The sequence below is a fragment of the Chroicocephalus ridibundus genome, chromosome 9 (assembly GCF_963924245.1).
Source record: "Chroicocephalus ridibundus chromosome 9, bChrRid1.1, whole genome shotgun sequence".
Lineage (NCBI taxonomy): Eukaryota > Metazoa > Chordata > Aves > Charadriiformes > Laridae > Chroicocephalus > Chroicocephalus ridibundus.
In genome coordinates, this window is record NC_086292.1 from 20,724,618 (window position 1) to 20,743,630 (window position 19,013).

Consider the following 19,013-nt stretch of genomic DNA (forward strand, 5'->3'; position numbering starts at 1 on the left):
AGGAGGAGGAGGAGGGGAGGGTGGTGATAAGGGGCTTGCCGCGTCGCTTCCATCATTTCTGTACCCAGCGCACAGCTCGGAGGGGCGGGAGGGGGGGGTGGGAGGGGGGGGGACGCGAGTGCCATCGGCTGCCTGAGCTCGGCGGCTGCTGCAGCGCGGCGCGGAGCTGCCGGGCGTCGGGGGAGCCCGGGCTGTTTACCGCCTGGCGACAAAGGTGGCCACGCACAAGCCCAAGGCGGCCGCGGAGAGGAGGGGAGGCTGCGCTGGCAACGGCAACCTGTAAGGATTGAAGGGGAAGAGCCATCCCCAGGCGTTCGGCAGCAGGCAGCCCCGGCTTCCCCGGCATCGGCACCTCCTCCCTGTGTCTCCATCACCGCTTGCTTCGGATCTCCTGAAGGGAAAAGAAGAAAAAAAGGCTCCGGAAAACCCCTGCAAGAGGACAGACCCCCTGCTGGAGTCTAACAGGTGTTTGCTGGGATTTGAATGGGGAGGGGACGGGTGGGGAGAAAAGTTAACTGGCGAAATTGGGGCTAGGAGAGATGCGATGATCTTGCGCCAAGTGGATGTGCCATGTCTGCGTGTGAATAGCGCGTCTGGAGAAGCTCGGAGGGATGTCTTGCAAGTGATCTGCTCCATCTCCGTAGAAACGCTCACCGCTGCCTGCAAACTTTCCCCTGCCAGAAGTTGGGAGGAATAAAAAAGCACCAGAAAATCGAAAGGGGAAGATCTTGGTGGACAAAAACGCTTGAGCTAAACTGTTGCATCCCAACCCGGGGCTCCGGTGCAAGCATCCCGCCGCTACCTCCTGGGCTCCCAAGCCGACTGGCGGTGGGTGGCATTGGCCAAGGCGCCCGGCAGCGTCCCCGGCATTGGGGACGGGCCGAGCAGCATGCTGGCTGCGGCGCCCGCGGCCAGCAAGCAAACCCCGCGTGCCTGACCTGCCGGTGGTGCCGGGGCGGTGGCGGCCATGGCCGCAGCCATCGCCAGCTCCCTGATCCGCCAGAAGAGACAAGCCAGGGAGCGGGAGAAGTCCAATGCTTGTAAGTGTGTCAACAGCCCCAGCAAGAGCAAGGGAAGCTGCGACAAGAACAAGTTGAATGTGTTTTCCAGGGTCAAACTCTTTGGCTCCAAGAAAAGGCGAAGGCGGCGACCAGGTTGGCAAGGGTTATGTCTTTGGTGGGGGTTGGTTTGTTTAATTTCATGCAAACTGGGGTGTGCGTCAGGCGTGGGGAAAGGGGGACCGATGCCTCCGGGCTGGTAAAATGAACATGCAGGTATTGCCCCATCCTGGCTTGTATGATCTGACAGATGTGGGTGCCCCGTGCCAGTCCCTTCTCCTTTCATATTCATCTGGTTTATTTGGATAAACCATTGCTTTCTGCCTCACTTGCACACCTGTCTACCAGTAATTCAGTAGCCTGTCTTGCACATATACAAACACACGTGATTTATTTGTGGGGGAGATGTTCACAGGGGAAGTTCCCACACGTATATCTCCTTTGGTTGTTTGTTAAATAACTTGGCAGTCTAGAGAGCTGGATTTTTGTCTTCCTGCTTCGCAGAATGCCTGTGCCGGGCTTTATTTGCTGATTGCAGACGTGGCTTTTTGCTTTCGCTGGCACCTTCCAGAGTTTTGCTTCAGCGCCCTGTTCCTTTCTAGGAATCTCCTCCATGCAGCCGCCCTGCAGACGCGATGCTCTCTGTGCCGGAGGTGCAAAATATCAGGCGTGAAGACTCAGTCCCTGATCTGAGTGGGGTTTTTTTGTATGTGGGAGGAGCAAAACCCTCTGGTAATGTTGCTGTCGCTTTGCTGCGCTGAAACCTGGATGCCGTTAGCCACTTAACCCATCTCCCCTTCTCAACTGGCTGCAGGAGTGGTGCCCGGCTCCCAGTTTGCAAACAGCTTTGGGATGTGTTACGGTTCAAAAGCCAAAGCGGGGGGTTGGATTAATTTCTTGTCAGAAAAGTTGGTGGATAAGATTTGTGCATCCATCAGTACCCTTATTAAGGGTTGCTAATAGGAGCTAATATACTTCAGCAAACTATTGCAGGCTTTGCCTTCAGCTCCTCCTAAAACGAAGCGCAGTAGCAGAGCTCCCTGATGCCTTTGATTATAAACACAAGGCGTCTTTACCCAGATACCGGCTGCTGGAAACGACGCGTCGTATCTTCGCAGTGTGTTTATCTCTGAATTCACCGAATTCAGTAAGTTGTTGTGGAGCGAGCTGCGGAGATGCATCGCCTCCTGACAGGCATAATTGTGTGAAATGAGTACAATGCAGATGTCATTGGGATGCAGGGGAAGTAGACCTTTTTTTTTTTTTTTTTTTTTTTTTTGCAATTGCTCCTGGTGCATTACCTAGATATCTTAAATGACAGACTTGACAGCACATCCCGTTGCTGTTTACTTTTTGGTCTAGAATGATCTGAAACCGTATGAGATCCCTGACTTTCTAACTGTGAATCTGAGAATGGTTGGGGGGGGGGAAGAAATCTATCCAAACTATGCGTTGTTTTGATCTTTCTTGTTCTAGCTGATGAGGTAATTACCTCAACCCTTATGTTAATATTTATTTTGCAGTTCCACACATTGCTGGATTTCAGGGTTTCCCCCCTCCATTTTCCATATGTTCATTGAGTGGTTTTGCACTCGGGATGCTCCGTACTCCTCGGAGCAGCAAGGGATGGGGGTTTGTTTATTAGAGCCGCAGCAGTTCCTGTGCTAAACGTTTGCTGCTATATATTTAGGCTCTCAACTGTCACTATGGCTCTTATTAGCGCTATCGTAGTAGCCCTCTTTTTCCTCTCCATTTAAGAACTCACACCTTTTTAAAAGGCGGAATACGCTCTTTGCCAGCTCGTTTCTAATCTTAAACGAGATAGGGCTGAGCTGCTGAGGCCAAGCAGCACGCCGTCGGAATTTGGATTCACTGGAAGCCGATGGCACCGTGCTACCTACATTACAATCCAGAGTGGCATTTAATCATTTTGCTAATTGATTTCAGAGCCGTAAATCCCATCTCAACCTAAACGCAAAGTGTTGCCAAGCTGGTTGCCCTGCTTTTGGGTTGGATCTTTTTTTTTTTTTTTTCTTTCATATCTCAGCCTTGAGAAGAAACCCGGAGGTTTGGTTTTAGCATCCTGCTCACTTGGAACGGCACCTCAGGATTTCCCACATTAATCTCCCTGTTGTTTTTTTACAGAGCCTCAGCTTAAAGGTATAGTAACAAAGCTATACAGCAGGCAAGGATACCACTTGCAGTTGCAAGCAGATGGAACAATTGATGGAACAAAAGAGGAGGACAGTAGTTATAGTAAGTGACATGAGAATAAATGGTGTGTTTGTGAATTGTGGTGTCTCCTCCTTCCCCGTGTAGATCCCTTCCCAATTGTTGTCCTGGGATGACTGGGTGAGTGGAAGCGGCACGACCGCTGCGCTCCCGGCGCGGAAGCCTTTCAGACTTACTGGGTCTGAGAGAAATGCAAATAAAAATCACTTATAGAAATAATGAACCAGAGGAGGTAATGATGACACATACGACAAACAAAGCAAATGTTATCTCCATGGTAATCTAGAGAAGTTCATTGCTGTCCTTTAGGATTTTATTAGACTTTTTTTTTTAATTTTTTTTCGACAGGGAAAATTTGCTCGCCTACTCAGAGCGCCTGAAATAGAATAACACTATCTCCACTCTTAAACAGGGGCTCATTCAAACGGAGCTGTGTTATTTCACACAATGAGAGTTCATCATCATTTTAAAGTTCACATTTCCCTATTATTATTATTTTTTTTACCCCTTCTAAACTTAATTATACCTTCAGCTTCCAACCAGATTTCTTTCTCTCAGCTGTTCCGTGAGAAAGCTCTAAACGGTTTTGATTTTTTTTATTTATTTTTTTTCACAACTTTGAGAATTAGTAGGAAAAAGGAAAAGATGACTAGACGCACAACTTTGGTGTGTGTGAATAAGACATTTAAGTGTTTCCCATAGTCGTGCTGTTTAGCTGAAACTACGTTTCTGTTCTGAAAAGAGGAGCCAGGAGGAGCAAGGAGCTCGAGAAGGTATTTCAACAGGAAAATCAACAGGCAGAGCTTTCATTTTAATTATTGAAAAGCACTGATTTAAGTCCCATCCTTTTCATAGGAATAGCATTTGCAGGTGACAGATCGTTTAATTTTCCAGGGCACTTGAATACGGCCCAGTAAGATGTATCCTATGTTATTCATCCCATCACTTGCTCCCACACGTTTTTTAACCCTTTTTGCATCCCGGTATTAACTTGGGAGTGACGGGAGGGAACGGGTTATGCTGCTGAAGGAGGTCTCCTTGGCATCCTCTGAAGGTACTGGCCATAGGGTAATCAAGCTTGGGGTCCGTAGGGACACCTGAGGTCTGGCTCCAGGTCCCATCCTCGCCCATGGAGAAGGTGGCCTGAGGACCAGATCAGTGCGATGCTGGGTGGCCGCTGCCAACTAATTGACTTCTCCTCAGTGGAGCCACGAAATCCGCTCTAAGAACAATCCTTATAGACCTTAAACATCGCTTTTCTTTCAAGTGAATGGTCTAATATTTACAATATAAAAAGTCAGTGCAGATCGTTCAGGATTTCAGGGTAATTCTGTTGATTACCTTCAAAAAGAAAAAATAGGCAAACCTTACTTTTTACATCAAAGCATGATATTATTATAAACTTCTAATGCACCAGACCAAATAGCTGAAATTCCATCTTTTTTTTTTTTTTAAGTGATAATTTCACTCAAATACTTTGCTTGCAATTCCTCTAATAGGGATTCTGAGATTCAAATGAAGATAAAATTTATGGGAATCTGTCCTTTTTGACGTTCATACAACTGTGTCCGTTTCTAAGATGCCTGTGTTTTCACGGTGTCCTTAAACTTCCCATAACCCCACAGATTACAAAGCAAATCATAAAAACTCCTTCTTGCTGGATACCAGCCTCCCAAAACGCCAAATACTTAAATATAATGGAAGTATCCCAGAAATGGTTGCAGCTGAGCTGCAGTATCTAAGTGTTCAGAGGAGGGATTTATCATAAAAAACCACGCGCTTTTGTATGTATTCCTCCTTTACATAAGGTAGGTGTATAGACCCAAAGGTCCTGCAGTCCTGAATTTATTCTAATTACCATATTTTTAACGGAATTAGTAAGAGACTGATTTATGCTGTGGATCAGAGCCCACGTGAGGGGCTTCTCCCAAAGCCTTGCCCGCATGAATATTAAGGGGATCAGGCCCTTTAAAATCCTTCGTTCCAATATCTGCAGGGACATCTCTCATTTAGCCCGTGTTACTGCACTGCCGGGAAGCCACAGGGCTTGTAGCCCCCTCTGAATGAAGGAGGGTCCGTTCTCTTCTCCCCTGCACCCCCGAGGGGTATCACTGCTGTTCCCTTTCCTCACCTTCACTGAACATCTGCTCTAAGGCCATTTGCTTTACGTTGCAGGACGATAATTAAAACTCCCCTTTAAGAATAAGGGGAACATCCTCTTATTCTTATTCAGCAGTGGCCAGCAGAGCAGTTGCACAGCGTTAGGACTCTAAAACTGCATTTTTTTTAGAGCAAACCGTAGCTGTAATCCACCTGGTCTCCAGACAGAGCCTTACTCAGCCTTGTTTAAATTTCAGAATTTGCCTGAAATTTCAGAATTTGCCTGGAGAAATTGCCACTCCCGATAGAAATTGCCACCCCCGATAGCCAGCTGCTGGTTTGTGCTCCTGACAGCATCCTGGGGCCAGGATTCCACCTTCTCCATCGTTTTCTTCCCTAGCGCTGGGTGAGAAGCTTGCCTGAAGATCCCCTTGGGCTCCTGGCCTGGGAGCAATTATTTCAGGCTCTGCAGACCTACTGCTGTACTAGGCTTCGCGAAACCAAGGTTGGATCCACAATCGCAGGGAGTTTAAAAGCAAGCTGAGATTTTTGGAGCGGAGTTTTAGGCAGGAAGAAACAGGGATTTGAGGAGCCATAGCACTCACCAGACCCCAGGGTTAGCCAAAAGTCTACGTAATTTGAGGAAGCTCCTCGTGGAAAGGATTTCCTGGCTGAGAGAGAGATTTCGCCTCATTAAATGTATTAAGTAGGGCAAGGTTTTAAATCAAGGCAGAATTTATTCCCCAATTTTGGCAAGACAAAGAGATTTCAAGACCGATAAAATAAGGAAATAGAGGAAACAATTTCCTGCAAGTCCAGGTGGCCAAGCCAAGGATGGCACAGAGCTCACAGTAATGTACGCATTCACAAATCCAGCTGTGGCCCAGTGCCTTTTATTTTGCAGCTCTAATTCTCTGTCGGCTTGTGTTGCACAAGGGCCGTAGCAAAGATCATCTCTCCCTTGGGCATCTCCAAGTTTTTCATTACGCTGGATAGCATATCCTTATTTTAAGCAGCGCAAATGTAATAGGGAAAGGCTAAGACGCAGATCACTTTGCATTATTTTGTGCTAACACAAAGTGATTGTTGTAGCAAACAATTTATTTTCCCGTGGCTTTTTGCCACCCCTTCTGCCACATCTGCCCGCCTGAGCGTCAACCCCTAGAAAGGCGATAGCATCTCAAAGCCCGTGTCCGTGGCACTGGGGGCTTGCAGAGAAGGGGGGGCTGCATGGCTCTGCTGTTGGTCCCATCACATTTGCTGGTCACAGACAGGGCACTCACTCATAGAACCACAGAATCATCGGATGGTTTGGGTTGGAAGGGACCTTAAAGATCATCTAGTTCTATGCCATGGGCAGGGACACCTCCCACTAGACGAGGTTGCTCAGAAGAAGCAGGACTTGGACTCGGAGGCAACAGCTGGGGCAGCCTGGCTGTGTCTGGCTGTGCCCCCCTCTACCAGCCGGTCCCTGTCCCCTTTGGCAGAGCCATTGGCGGCAGAGCCATCCTCACTCCCCCACAGCCCTTTTCCCACTTCCGAGAGCCTGTGCCACCGCAGCTGCTAATCCCGCCGATGTCTACACCAGCTCCTGAGTGTGTCGAGTGTGTCCCAACCTTCGTCTTGCCTCAAAATAGAGCACGGAGGTTTACAGCAGGAAAACAGGTCCATCTGCCGGGGAAAGCAGCTGAGCACCCATGGCAGGGTCTCCCGTCTCCAGTCACTTTGCCAAGCACAGCCCAGCCAGGAACTGCTCACAAAAACCCGTCTCCAGGGCTGGGAGCTCCATCTTCTTATCTTCTCAACTCTCTGTCCTTGGCCAATCCACTGGCAGGTTCCTACCACTATTTACAGCGGAGCCCAGGCTCGTCCCCTTGTGCTGAAAATGCCCAGCCGCTTGCCCTGCTCATAAATCTGCCATTAAGAAAGCGCCTTTGGAAAGGGACCTCCAGGTTCTGCCCAGATCCTGGGCTTTAAATCGCGCTCTCCCACCTACACAGAGATCGGACGCTGCTTTTTGGGGTTGAACTGCAGAAAAAGAGGGCTCTCCAAGGGAATATTTACTGAGTCAGACAGGGACTATTTTCTCCCCCAAGTAAAGTCAAGCATTTGATAGAACAAATGAGAAAAATCCACTGCTCTTACTGAAAAATCTACATTTTCTTTGCCAAAAATCACCCAGAACTAGAGGATTTTGTTTTAGGGAAGAGAAAGCCATTTCTATTGATTTTATGCTTGCAAAAGGCGAGTGGGGGGGGCAGGGGGGGCTGTGTCTGTGTGTTTGTGGCTGCCTGGACCCTCGTGTCTATGAGAGGGAAAGAAAAACACAGGCATGATTTCGTGATGTCCTACGTTCATTTATTAGTTCTGGGCATTTCCACCTGTATTCAATGCCCAGAGGTGCAGAGCACCCACAGGCTGCCAGCCCCCTTTTTGGATACACTTTTGACAACTCCGCACCCAGAATTTAGGCTCTGTATTAAACACTGACAGGCTGCAAATTGTCTTTTAATTAAATATGACCGTCTGGGGGTTGCCAGGCTGAAAAAAAAAAAAAAAAAAAGGAAATTTATCATGTGTCATCATTCTTAGCTTATACTTTTGGAAATAATAAAAATCTATCAAATTCATAATTCAGTTTGAAATTAGCTTCAGACAGTGACCATAAATACCAAACTTCAGCCTGAAGCAGACTGGAGTTTTCCAGCCAAATAATAAACCATTGGAAATAAGAGCCAGTTTGGCTCTTTTTTCATCCTCTCTCTGCATTTATAGGGCAGCCTGAAAGGAGATGCTTTGGGCTACGATAACAGTGCTTCAAAATTTTCTTAATTCCCCTTTATTTATAATCCTACATATTGAACACAGAGTACCGTATTCAACTTGTTCTTACCTGTGTTCAATTTTAATGTATCCATGAATCTAAGTTATGGCAGAGCTTTGCTTGGTTTTTGGTTGTTTGGTTGTTTTGTTTTGGTTTGTTTTTTTTTTTAATTAGCCACTCTACAAACCGGAATCTTCATTTTTTGAAGAGAAGTTTCTCTGCTTATAAATCCTGCCACTATTAGCATGTGTACAAACATAAATGCAAGCAGAACATTCGAAGCAACTCAATTTTGAAAGCCCAGATTGAGGGCTTGATCTAAAGAACATGCTGTCATTTTGTTTTGTTTTGAAGTTCTTTAACTATGTTTTTTTCAAACCCATTCTCCTCTCAAAAAGAGAAAAAAAACCACTAAACCCCCGATGAATTTTGAGTGGAAACATTTTGAGATGTTAATGAAGGGTTTTAATTTTTCTGAATTTCATCTTGCTCCTTCCTTTGGGTCAAAAATGGTTACTGGATTTGCTCTGAAATTGCAAAAAAAAAAAAAAAAAAAAAAGAAGTTTGTGTTTGTTTTTGGATTACCTTTTTTTTTTTCATTTTGCACTTGCTGTCAAAAAAAGATAACACCAAAACCAAATTCAGTGTGTTCAACTCAGCAACCCCCGGATTCCGCTCACGAGGCAGGTAAGTCCGTTTAGCTCTCAGTACCTCCAATTCACCGTCTTCAGACTGGGGGACATACGCTGGTGCCCTCTAGATAATTTCTGAGCTGTTGGTGGAAATTGCTATAGAAGAACACGATAGCAGCAGTATTGGTCTATAGCACCCGCAGAAATTAATATATGCACGAATGGGCATTTTTTTATTTGGTTCTGGTAATTATGGTTTAATTCTCTATCTAATCTGCCTACTCTAAAGGATTAATTTTGCTCTCCGTCTCCTTTCTCTCCTAGCTTTGTTTAACCTCATACCTGTGGGTTTACGAGTGGTGGCGATTCAGGGGGTTCAAACAAAATTGTATCTGGCAATGAACAGTGAAGGATACCTATATACATCAGTAAGTAAACGTTTTTCATTTTATTCTCACTGAAATTATGGTAAGAACGTAGTAAATGAATAATTTACTGTTGCAAGGAATCTGTTTATAGACGTGAGATTTGACAGCAAATTCCGTATAGTGACAGGGAATGTGGCGAGAGTCTGGTTTTAGCTTATTACTCTGTTTCCATCATGAATACGTACAGATGTACAGAATTGAACTGCGGTGCCTTTGATGCAAACGAATGATGCCAAAGTGTGGAATAATGAAAAACCCACAAGGAAAACCCCAAACAGAGAGGATGCTCTCTCTTGGTCACTGCGGACTGCTCGGGCTAATCAGTGCAGGGGACAGAGGGAAAGGGACAACTTTGTGAATCACACACGTGCCTGAACACGTTTTATATCTTCCTCTATAATCTCTATTACTGTTCTTAAAAGGGATTAGAGAAACTAATTTTTTTTTTTTGTTTGGCCAGGATTTTCAAATAGAAATGGAATTAGGTGTCAAAATCTTATGGCTCCAAGTTGCTGAGTGAGTAAAGAAATGTTTTATTAGCAGTTTTGATGAGGAATGATAGTTAATAATTTTCAGTGGCATTCCTCAAGAGAGCAAACAGTGTTTTTATGAAAAAAAAAAAAAGAAAAAAAGGACATTTTTAAAAATAGACCATTTTTCAATTAAAAACATTTAGTTGAACTACGTTCAGGAGTTTTAATTATAAAGTCTTAATAGATTTTTCCCAAGGAGGAGAATAGAGGAAAATGTGATTTATTATCTACTACAAATTATTCTCTTCTATGAATGATTCCCTTAAGGTGCCTTTAATACTGATAGCAGTTAAGTAAACATATTCAAATCTCTCGTTTTGTTTTGCAATGCTGACAGCTGGGACGAGGGGCGGCTTTGCTTTTTCCTCTTGCCAGAGCCAAAGTGAATTAGAACTGGGTGTGCTGTGGGGCAAAGTAAAACTAAGATTTCGGTGAACGGCCTCGAACTCTGCTCTTCTTTTGACTCTGGCTATTTGCTCAGGGCGGTTAATCCACAGATGTGTTTGCAGGGCTTGCAGCCGCGCAGCCAGATTGTGCAAAGTCCCCTTCATCCCGTGTGGTCACGGGTCATTTACACTTGCCCTGCAAATGTACCTTGGGCTGTACCGTGGGTTTTCGTTGACTTTAGCATCCTCAGCCGCGCTCCTCCCCGGCTGCCCGCTCCCCGAGACAGCACTTCTGCGGGCTGCATTCCCCCTCAGAGAGCATCCCCTCGAGCTGCGGCTCAGGGTGGGATAGAGAGGTTTGGACAGAAAGGGAAATTCCATCACCGCACGCAGCGAAGGTGCTGGGTTTGAGCGGGTCAGTTCTTTCATCGCGCACATTCTGGAAGAACCAGAGCCATTTTTGCGAAGATGCAGCAAATGGGACAGATTCTGCCGCCGAAGCAGTAACTTCTCGTTGTGAAACGTAATCCTGAAGTCAAAGGGGCCACTGAGAGGATGAAGTTTCATTTCTAGTATCCCTCAATGGGAGGAGGAGGGACCGAATATAACCCTTATTTAGATTAAGTCCAGCTTTTAGTTTGATGGGTGTCTAGGCATCTTAGGCAGAGCTCAGACATTCACTTTGGTTGTAATTTTGGTATTTGCATTGATCAGGGGTAGTTCCTCATGTGGTCTCACATGTTGCCATGAATAGCGTCTTCCTTGAATCCTTTAGTATCTGTGAATTTAATAGTTTATGCCATTGCTAAATTAACTGGTGACACCCCTCTCTTTTCCCCTTAGTAACAATGGTCATTTTTGTTTCTTTATTAGGCAGCTATATTTTCTCACATTTATTCTTTTATTCTTCTTGAACCTCATGGGCTTGGCAAGGCCTTAGACTTTTGTCGTGTTGTTGTGTCCGAAATCCATATTTTTGAATTCTCTTCCCAAAGACAGGTGTCCATTTCATGTTGATCTCCTTTTCCGAAGAGGGTTCCCACCCAAGCTCTCAATGATCTTGGGTTTATCACTTGGTGCTTTCTGGTTTGGTTGTTTTGTCCTTTACAATAATTGCAAGAAACTGTTTTAGGGGGCAAAACCTTGCTCATGTCTCTGTCAATGTGCCCAGGGAATGGACAAGGGCTGGTGAGGAGCATCTGCCCCTACTTCATCTGCTAGGCAAAAAGGTTACCAGAATTGCAGTTCCAGCACCATTTTTCAAGCATTTCTAGCACTTCTTTTGCTGCTAATGGTCCTTTCAGCAAGCCCTACAGCCTGACAGCCTGATGCATGGGAAATTAGCTCTATATTTTGGGCTGGATTCTTGGTTGATGTGAATGAGTCCCCAGAGAGCTCAGATGATTTACACCAGCTGAACACTCACCTGTTCAAGGGATGCCAACAGGGAGCCTGGGGACCGGCTCAGCTCAAGTAAATGACATCCATCTACACATCCTGAGGGTTTCCAAGCCCTCACAGAGATGTGTTCCTGATTGGGATTTGTCAGGAGCAGACAGATGGCAACATGGGATTGATCAGGAGCGAAAGCCCCACAAAACACTGTCAAATTCCTGAAGCAAGAATAAGGGGAAATACAGAAAGGTACTTAAATTGTAGATAACTATAACAGGTAGTTGCACCATTTCCAGAGAGAATTGATGATGCAATGTAACAGGGAGAGAGAATATTGTGGTCTGTGTCATGATCTTTTGGTTTTACGGCGACTCTTGCACTTCAGTCATGCGTGTGTCTGTGCGGAATCGTTTCCTTCAGATTGCGTTGCCGAAGGCTCATTAGGTAAATGGTTTGAAAAACACCCTGCTACCACAGCATCCCTGTTCCTCACCCCGTGCTCCTGTCTGTGCCTTGCACCTGATAGCGCCTTTTAGCCTGAAACATTTCCAAAACGCTGCGCCTGATAAAGACGCCATTAAGTCCTCGGCAATTACCCCACTGGTAAATAGGTAAATAAGACATCTGGCTTACGGGAGGATAAATGGAGGCACAGCTAAGTGCCTTCCCACACTTGCACAGGAGAGCACATTAAGGCTAACGCACCAGGTGTCCCATTTCCATGTACCTTGCGCTAAATTGCAATATTAAATCGCAGTTGCTTTTCCTTTTAACGGCTGTGGTGAATTCTTGTATGTTGTTCCTTACAGTATATTTTTTAGGTTTGGGCTGTGCAGCAACAGAATTGACTGAGTTGATTCTGAGTGTCCTGCATATGTAGGGAGTACGTCTCAGCCACAGTCCATAACAGTGGTTGGCAGATGGAGAATATCTGTGGATCCAGTTTGCTAATTTGTTGAGTTCGGGGCTTTGGCCATGCCTCTTCTTCCCTAGCAGTTGGCCAGGATGGGGACTCTGGTCTCTGACCTCAAAGGTAGGCTGGTTTGCTTCTGATCCGGTGACTGTACTCAAGAACGAGGTGGATTTGCTCTACGAGGGGATCGGTGATGTCTAATAAATCAGCCGAGAACAGATACCTGTAGTTGTCTGCCAGAGTTTATAGATAGTTTGCGGCGTCTGTCAGTTAGACCAAAAATAAGATCTTTAATGTAATGATAAAAGCTCCTCGGGGACAAGGCAGCAACTCAGCTAAGTAGAAAAAAAAGATATTAAGTAAAAAATAAATATATTTATTTTAACATAATATCTGGTGCACCGGTGAGGCCTTACGTCGTGTACTGTGTGTTCAGTTCTGGGCCCCTCTGTACAAGAGGGACATTGAGGTGCTGGAGCGTGTCCAGAGGAGAGCTACCAGGCTGGTGAGGGGTCTGGAGACCAGGTCATACGAGGAGAGGCTGAGGGAGCTGAGCATGTTTAGTTTGGAGAAGAGGAGGCTGAGGGGAGACCTCATTGCCCTCTGCAACTACCTGAAAGGAGGTGGGAGAGAGGTGGGTGTTGGCCTCTTCTCCCAGGTGAATAATGACAGGACCAGAGGAAATGGTCTGAAGCTGCGGCAGGGGAGGTTTAGATTAGACATTGGGAAGAATGACTTTACTGCAAGACTGGTCAGGCACTGGAACAGCCTGCCCAGGGAGGTGGTTGAGTCACCATCCCTAGAGGTGTTCAAGAAACGTCTAGATATGGCACTTCAGGGCATGCTCTAGTGGCAGAGATTGTAGGGTTTTTTTTGTGTGTGTGTGTATTTGGACTTGATGATCTCAAAGGTCCTTTCCAACCATGAAGATTCTATGATTCTATATAATTATCTACATTTGTTGTAGAAGTGCATTAGAAGTCCTGGACGGCAGGGAAGGGAAGCAACTGCTCGCCCCGCTCTGTGGAGTGCCTCCTCTCCACGCCGGGTGGGAAACACATCTTCCTATCATGGAAGAGAACACCACATTTGAAACCATTTTTTAATTGTAGCCAGTTTCCTACCAAAGTTGAAGGGAGTTGTGTGACTACACCTCCCAAGCCGAACCCACCCTCGCAATTGTATTTGGAGGGACCTTGTCAGGAGCCGTTTCAAGCCGTGGCTCTTCCTGCTGTTTGATGCTCGAGCACCCTTTTAAAAGGAAAACACGGGGTTTGATTCATCCCTTCTTAAAGCACCATCGTGCTTCTGCAAGATGACTTAAACAGTGTTATGGCACTGCTGCCTTACGTAACCACACAATGAATCATGCACTTTTATAATTTAGGATGGCTTTTAATTTATCTTATTTTTCTTTCTATGAACAACCACATCTTTCAGATGACCACTGATACTATGCTTGAGTTTTTTTAGGTTTCGTACCCTCCGAATTCCTTGTGTCCTTTCGTCGTCTTGGAACAAAAGAGTGGAAAATATTTTAAGGATCTGCTTGTCAGACGTGTAGTCCTAGAGCTATTGCTTTCTCATTAAAGTGACTGTGATGTGACGGAGGAGGCTCACAGTGATACAGAGCAGCCGCTGAGTGAAGTTCATTAAAGGGAAGGCGGGTATGTAGGTGAAGAGAATTGGATGTACCGCTTGAATTCCACATAGACTGAAGCATAAGCCAAAATACAGTAAATTTTAAAAGAACAACCTGAGAACATCTAGCCCTGTATTTTCCGTGCACCATCATGTCGGAGTTTTTAAAATCATTTAATGATTGTCGGCGAAATGCGTATTTCTCTTATAGAACGTTTCGGACCATGTTAATTGTGTGCTTGTTTAGCCTGGATGCGTTGTCAGAAATTCAATGTGTGCTGCTCATTGTGTCCTTCTGGCTGCTCTCAGGAGCCATGCACCTCAGCTTGTAAAGAGTGCTTTCCGTCTTGTCTTGCTCTGCGTTCCTGTGATTTGCCAAAGCGTTTGATTTAACAGTGTCATGTGCGAGGGAGCTTACAGCTTCTCCCAGCTTGGATAGAGTCCTTGACCAAGAGTAGTCCTGACCATGAGTCTGTCCCTCCCTCCTGCAGCCTTTCAGCTCATTTATTGGAAATTCAGGGCATTCAGCCTCTTGTAGGATGGGTCTTAGGAAGAATGCTACGCGGCAGAGTTGTTTATGCTTGCGTTGTTAGCTCTTTTAGGATGTCCAGTATATTTGAGTTAATAGAGCTGCTGTACATGGCTTAATTTCACCATTTCTTGTCTGATGCACTCGGTACAGAGTTAGCATGGGTTTAAGGAGCACTTTGATATAATACCCTGTGCAGAATTTTATATATAATTTACCCTAAGAGAGCATTCAGCTAATGTTGTCCTCTGTATGTAAAATAGATTGTCATATATAAGTTTGGTACCTGCACGGAAAGTAAATATTGTATGAAGCATGCACGTTGATTATAGCCAAGAGAAGGGAAATGTGATTAAATTCTCAGAGTGATTCAAAAATTGGTTTTGGTGAGTTGGAGAGAAGTTTGTGCATATTTTAATACTGAGCAGTGCAGGGGAGACCTGCTGTAGCTAATGGGAATGGCTGGGGCATTTATAATGAATTACTGGCAAAGAGCATTTTCCCACCTCAGGGAAATAGCGCAAAGAAGGAGACAGGGGGAATAATCAAAAGCTTCATCTAGTTAAATTTGCATGTCAGTATAAATCATTTTTAACCATGCATGCTCAAGCGTAGACTGTACCTTAAGATAGTTCATTCTCTTCAGTGATGGGGTCTTAGATAGAGCCACAGCACATTTTTCTTGCTCTATGCTGGATAAACATGCAACACGCTTATGGTGAGGAGGGATGCTCTAGTCCTGCCGCGACCTGGCATCGTGCTGACATCCCAGACTGCTCTTGCTGCCCCACTTCAACGGTGGGAGAGGTCTGGGATCAGCACTGGGACAGGAGCGTGTTCGAAGGAGGTTCCCGAGCATTGTAGGACCAGCCCAAACTGATAAATGTTTTCTGACACCTTCACCCATAGACTCTGCTCTAAATTATGCTGGCAGCTAAGCTGGGCAGATGCAAAAAATTGTCCTTTGGTTCAGTTTTACATCAGTGATGCAGCACAGAGGTGGGTTCTGGTGGTGCCTGGTTGGGTGGAAGCCTGGTGGGTCTCCGTGCAGCATCACAGGCTCCGTGATGGTTTGAGGGTTGGTTGCGGGCTGTGCTGTGCCCAGCAGCGTAGCTGCAGAACCCACCGCTCACAGACTTGTCTCCCACTTGCCGAAGGGCCCGGCAGCCTGTTGCTGAGCTGGCTGTGGCTGGCTGTGGCTGGCTGGCCCCGCTCTGTGGGGTGGGACGCTCCTGGGGGTTGGGTCCCTGGGGAGGCGGAGGGGTTTCCTGCAGCAGGCCTTCCTTAATGAGATACGTGCTGGTCTTTCTTAATGATCTGTGCTGTTGCTGAGCAGTGGGGCAGGGAGATCAGTGCTGTTTCGTTCAGGTGCTTGTCTCTGCTGGGATGAGAGTGATTCCAGATGTCAGGAGACAGCATGTCTCCAGCAGGAAAGGGGGAAAAGCATCGTCCTTGTCTGGGAGAATTATTACAAGACTCAGCAAGCTGAAAGTCTTGGAGCTATTACGCTGCGTTTCTCTACAAGTCGTCTCTCAGGCATCTGAAATCCACAGAGGTGCATTCATCCCTCACCGCAGGTGGTGGGAGCTGGGGATACTCGGCACCTTCTAAAATGAGGCTTCATGAGAGGACCCCAAGCATGAGAAAGTGATGCTTCAGGATTGTGCACTGCTCGGATCCTGCCAGACCTGTGCAATGATTTTCTTGACAGAGCAGTTGTTAAAAATCCGCGATGAAATTGCTGTTTGTGCAAGAACAGTTTCAACGCCCGAAGAGATAAACAATGTACATGTGAAGCAGATAAAAGACTAAAAGTGCATCCACTCTCTTTGTTAGTCATTTGCTAATCGATGCCGAAGTCCTTGGGTGAAAAGGCAGAAAGCCTTTATAAGCTCAGATGTTGCTCAGAGCAGAAGTTTGGGACTCAGCAAGCTCAGAAATGGGGCTGAAAAGGCAATGTAGCTCATAGGGCCCAGTTTTCCAGTGCGTTGCGCTGCTCACTGGGGTCACAGTGACACAAAACCAGCCTGATGCCAAAAAAAAAAAACAACCCACCTCTGCAGAATTTGGAGCTGGACCCGAGTTTGATAGTTTGGCACCTGGATCACACACCGCCTGCTTCCAGCATTGTGTCTCGGCCCCGCGCCAGCAAACAGGGAATACTGAGTTCCAGGACTTCCAGGTGACTCCCAACTCTTCACCGTCATGTCGTGAAGCGTCTTTGGCAAGCCAGGGTTGTAAGCTGATAAGGGCTGGAGCGGACGGCCTTGCATCGCAAAGTGCGAGAATAAGAGCATTGCCAGGTTCTCGGCGTGTTCGGTTGGGATTGTGTATTCAGACCACCTCAGAATATTCCGATTTCTCTCCTAAATGTGGTGTGGGTGCTACACGTTGTGACTGGTGGCGTAGGTGCCTGTCGAGTGGTATGTGTGCCTGCTCCCTGCAGGGCTGGGCTCTTCTTTCCCAGTTTGCTGGGAAAATACGTATATTAGTATTTCTGTGGATTTCTGAGTTGTGGCATTGTTTTTCCAAGCTATGTGAGAAATATCTTCAAGATCAGAAGCAAGATAACTCTCCAAACTTAACATGGGGTTTTTTTTTCAGAATGTGGCTTTAATTAAAAGCAAATACCATTATGAAACCTCAGCTTCTTTCCTACGCTTGCCTTTCCTTCTGGAAAGCTGTCTGCCTTCCCATCCTCTGCCCAGAAGGGCTTCCCCTCCCTCTCGTGCTGCAGGTTGAGCTAATGAAGCAGCTCTTGTCACAGTGACTCAGCAGCGCTTCTGCCTCGTTAGGCTCGCTCTGTAACCTGCCGACGAGATGCCTCAACCCCGGCGGCGCTCGCAGCCTGCTGCTCGCTGGAAATGCCCATGCGAGGATGAACATCTAAACAAGGATGCCGGAGCAATTAAAGGCAGCCTCCAAGGACTCCCCGCAACCAACGGGAGTCGGTTGGGGCTGGAAAACAAACTCAGAACTCGGAGTGGAAGCTCGCCCAGGATGACACTGAAGCACAAGGATTCGTCACATTTATTAAATCTGCAGAAAGTGGTTTCCCCTCAGCTGAGGAACTTGCTGCAATAGGGTGCCGAGGATGCCTTCATTTTTGTGGGCTCCAATATCATTTAGGCAAATTCTTGAAAGAAAAATGCTGCGAAATAGAATGATGTCGTGTTTGGCTTAGAAATGTCCTGAAATCACGGCTCACCAGGGACTGGGGAAGTGTGCTGGGAAAATATTGGGATAAAATTCCCTTTGTTTCTTTATATTCTCCGATAGGCACCTGCAGTTAGCCAGTGACAGGCCAACGGCTTGAGAAAGATGTGCCCTTACCGTTCTGCTGCTGCATCCTGTTGATGTTTTCTTTATGGGTTAGTTTTCAGGAGGCTGTTGGTGCTTTGATAAGAAATACCCGAAAGTGTTAGTTAACCATGGTTAAGGATAACCCAGGTCCAGAGGAGGCCACAGAGATGCTGGGAGGGCTGGAGCCCCTCTGCTGTGAGGACAGGCTGAGAGAGCTGGGGGGGTTCAGCCTGGAGAAGAGAAGGCTCCAGGGAGACCTCAGAGCCCCTTCCAGTCCCTAAAGGGGACACAGGAAAGCTGGGGAAGGACTCTGGATCAGGGAGGGAAGCCATGGGACAAGGGGGAACGGTTTCAAACTGGAAGAGGGAGGATTTAGATGAGATCTGAGGAAGAAATTCTTTGCTGTGAGGGTGGTGAGCCCCTGGCCCAGGTTGCCCAGAGAAGCTGTGGCTGCCCCATCCCTGGAGGGGTTCAAGGCCAGGCTGGACGGGGCTTGGAGCAACCTGGTCTGGTGGGAGGTGTCCCTGCCCAGGGCAGGGGGCTGGACTGAGATGATCTTTAAGGTCCCTTCCAACCCAAACCATTCTGTGATTCTGTGATTCTATATGCAAGAAAAAAAAGTGGTTGTGGTGAGAGTATGGGACTGGGGTGAGAATGGGCTGCAGAAAGCTGACCAAGGATATGGAAACGTGCCTGTTCCTGTATATGCCTGTTCCTGCGCCTGTTCTTGTGTGTGCCTATTGCTGCAGGGCAGGACCAGGAGCTCCGGCTGTTGCAGCAGTGCCAGGACAAACAGAATTTGGCATTTCCTGTGCTAAAAGTAAGTAAAGGGCAGTTCATTTCCCCAAAATGACTATCCATCAATCCAGGCTGGCATCAGCAACAGATCTGTCATGTGGGGGTATTTGGAGTGACTTTATTAAACACATTTTTGTGTCTTTTTATCTTCATGTACCACGCAGTTGCGACAGTGCTAAGAGGAAGTGAATTCAGTTCTGTTCCTACTTGGCAGCCCATAGAGAATGTTTACTGCTTTCTG

At 46.5% G+C, this 19,013-nt stretch overlaps 1 protein-coding gene across 4 annotated transcripts in view; it reads left to right on the forward strand.

Annotated features, from left to right (window-relative positions):
- Positions 1-19,013, forward strand: part of FGF13 (fibroblast growth factor 13) — a 273,215-nt gene that overhangs the window by 202,870 nt on the left and 51,332 nt on the right. For 3 of the 4 annotated variants that reach the window (XM_063346491.1, XM_063346494.1, XM_063346492.1), the window contains 2 exons: positions 3,204-3,314; positions 9,171-9,274. In XM_063346491.1, the coding sequence (XP_063202561.1) occupies positions 3,204-3,314; positions 9,171-9,274 (215 nt within the window). Of the gene's footprint in view, positions 1-483; positions 1,155-3,203; positions 3,315-9,170; positions 9,275-19,013 lie in introns of those variants that run through there. The other variant, XM_063346493.1, reaches the window with a different exon arrangement.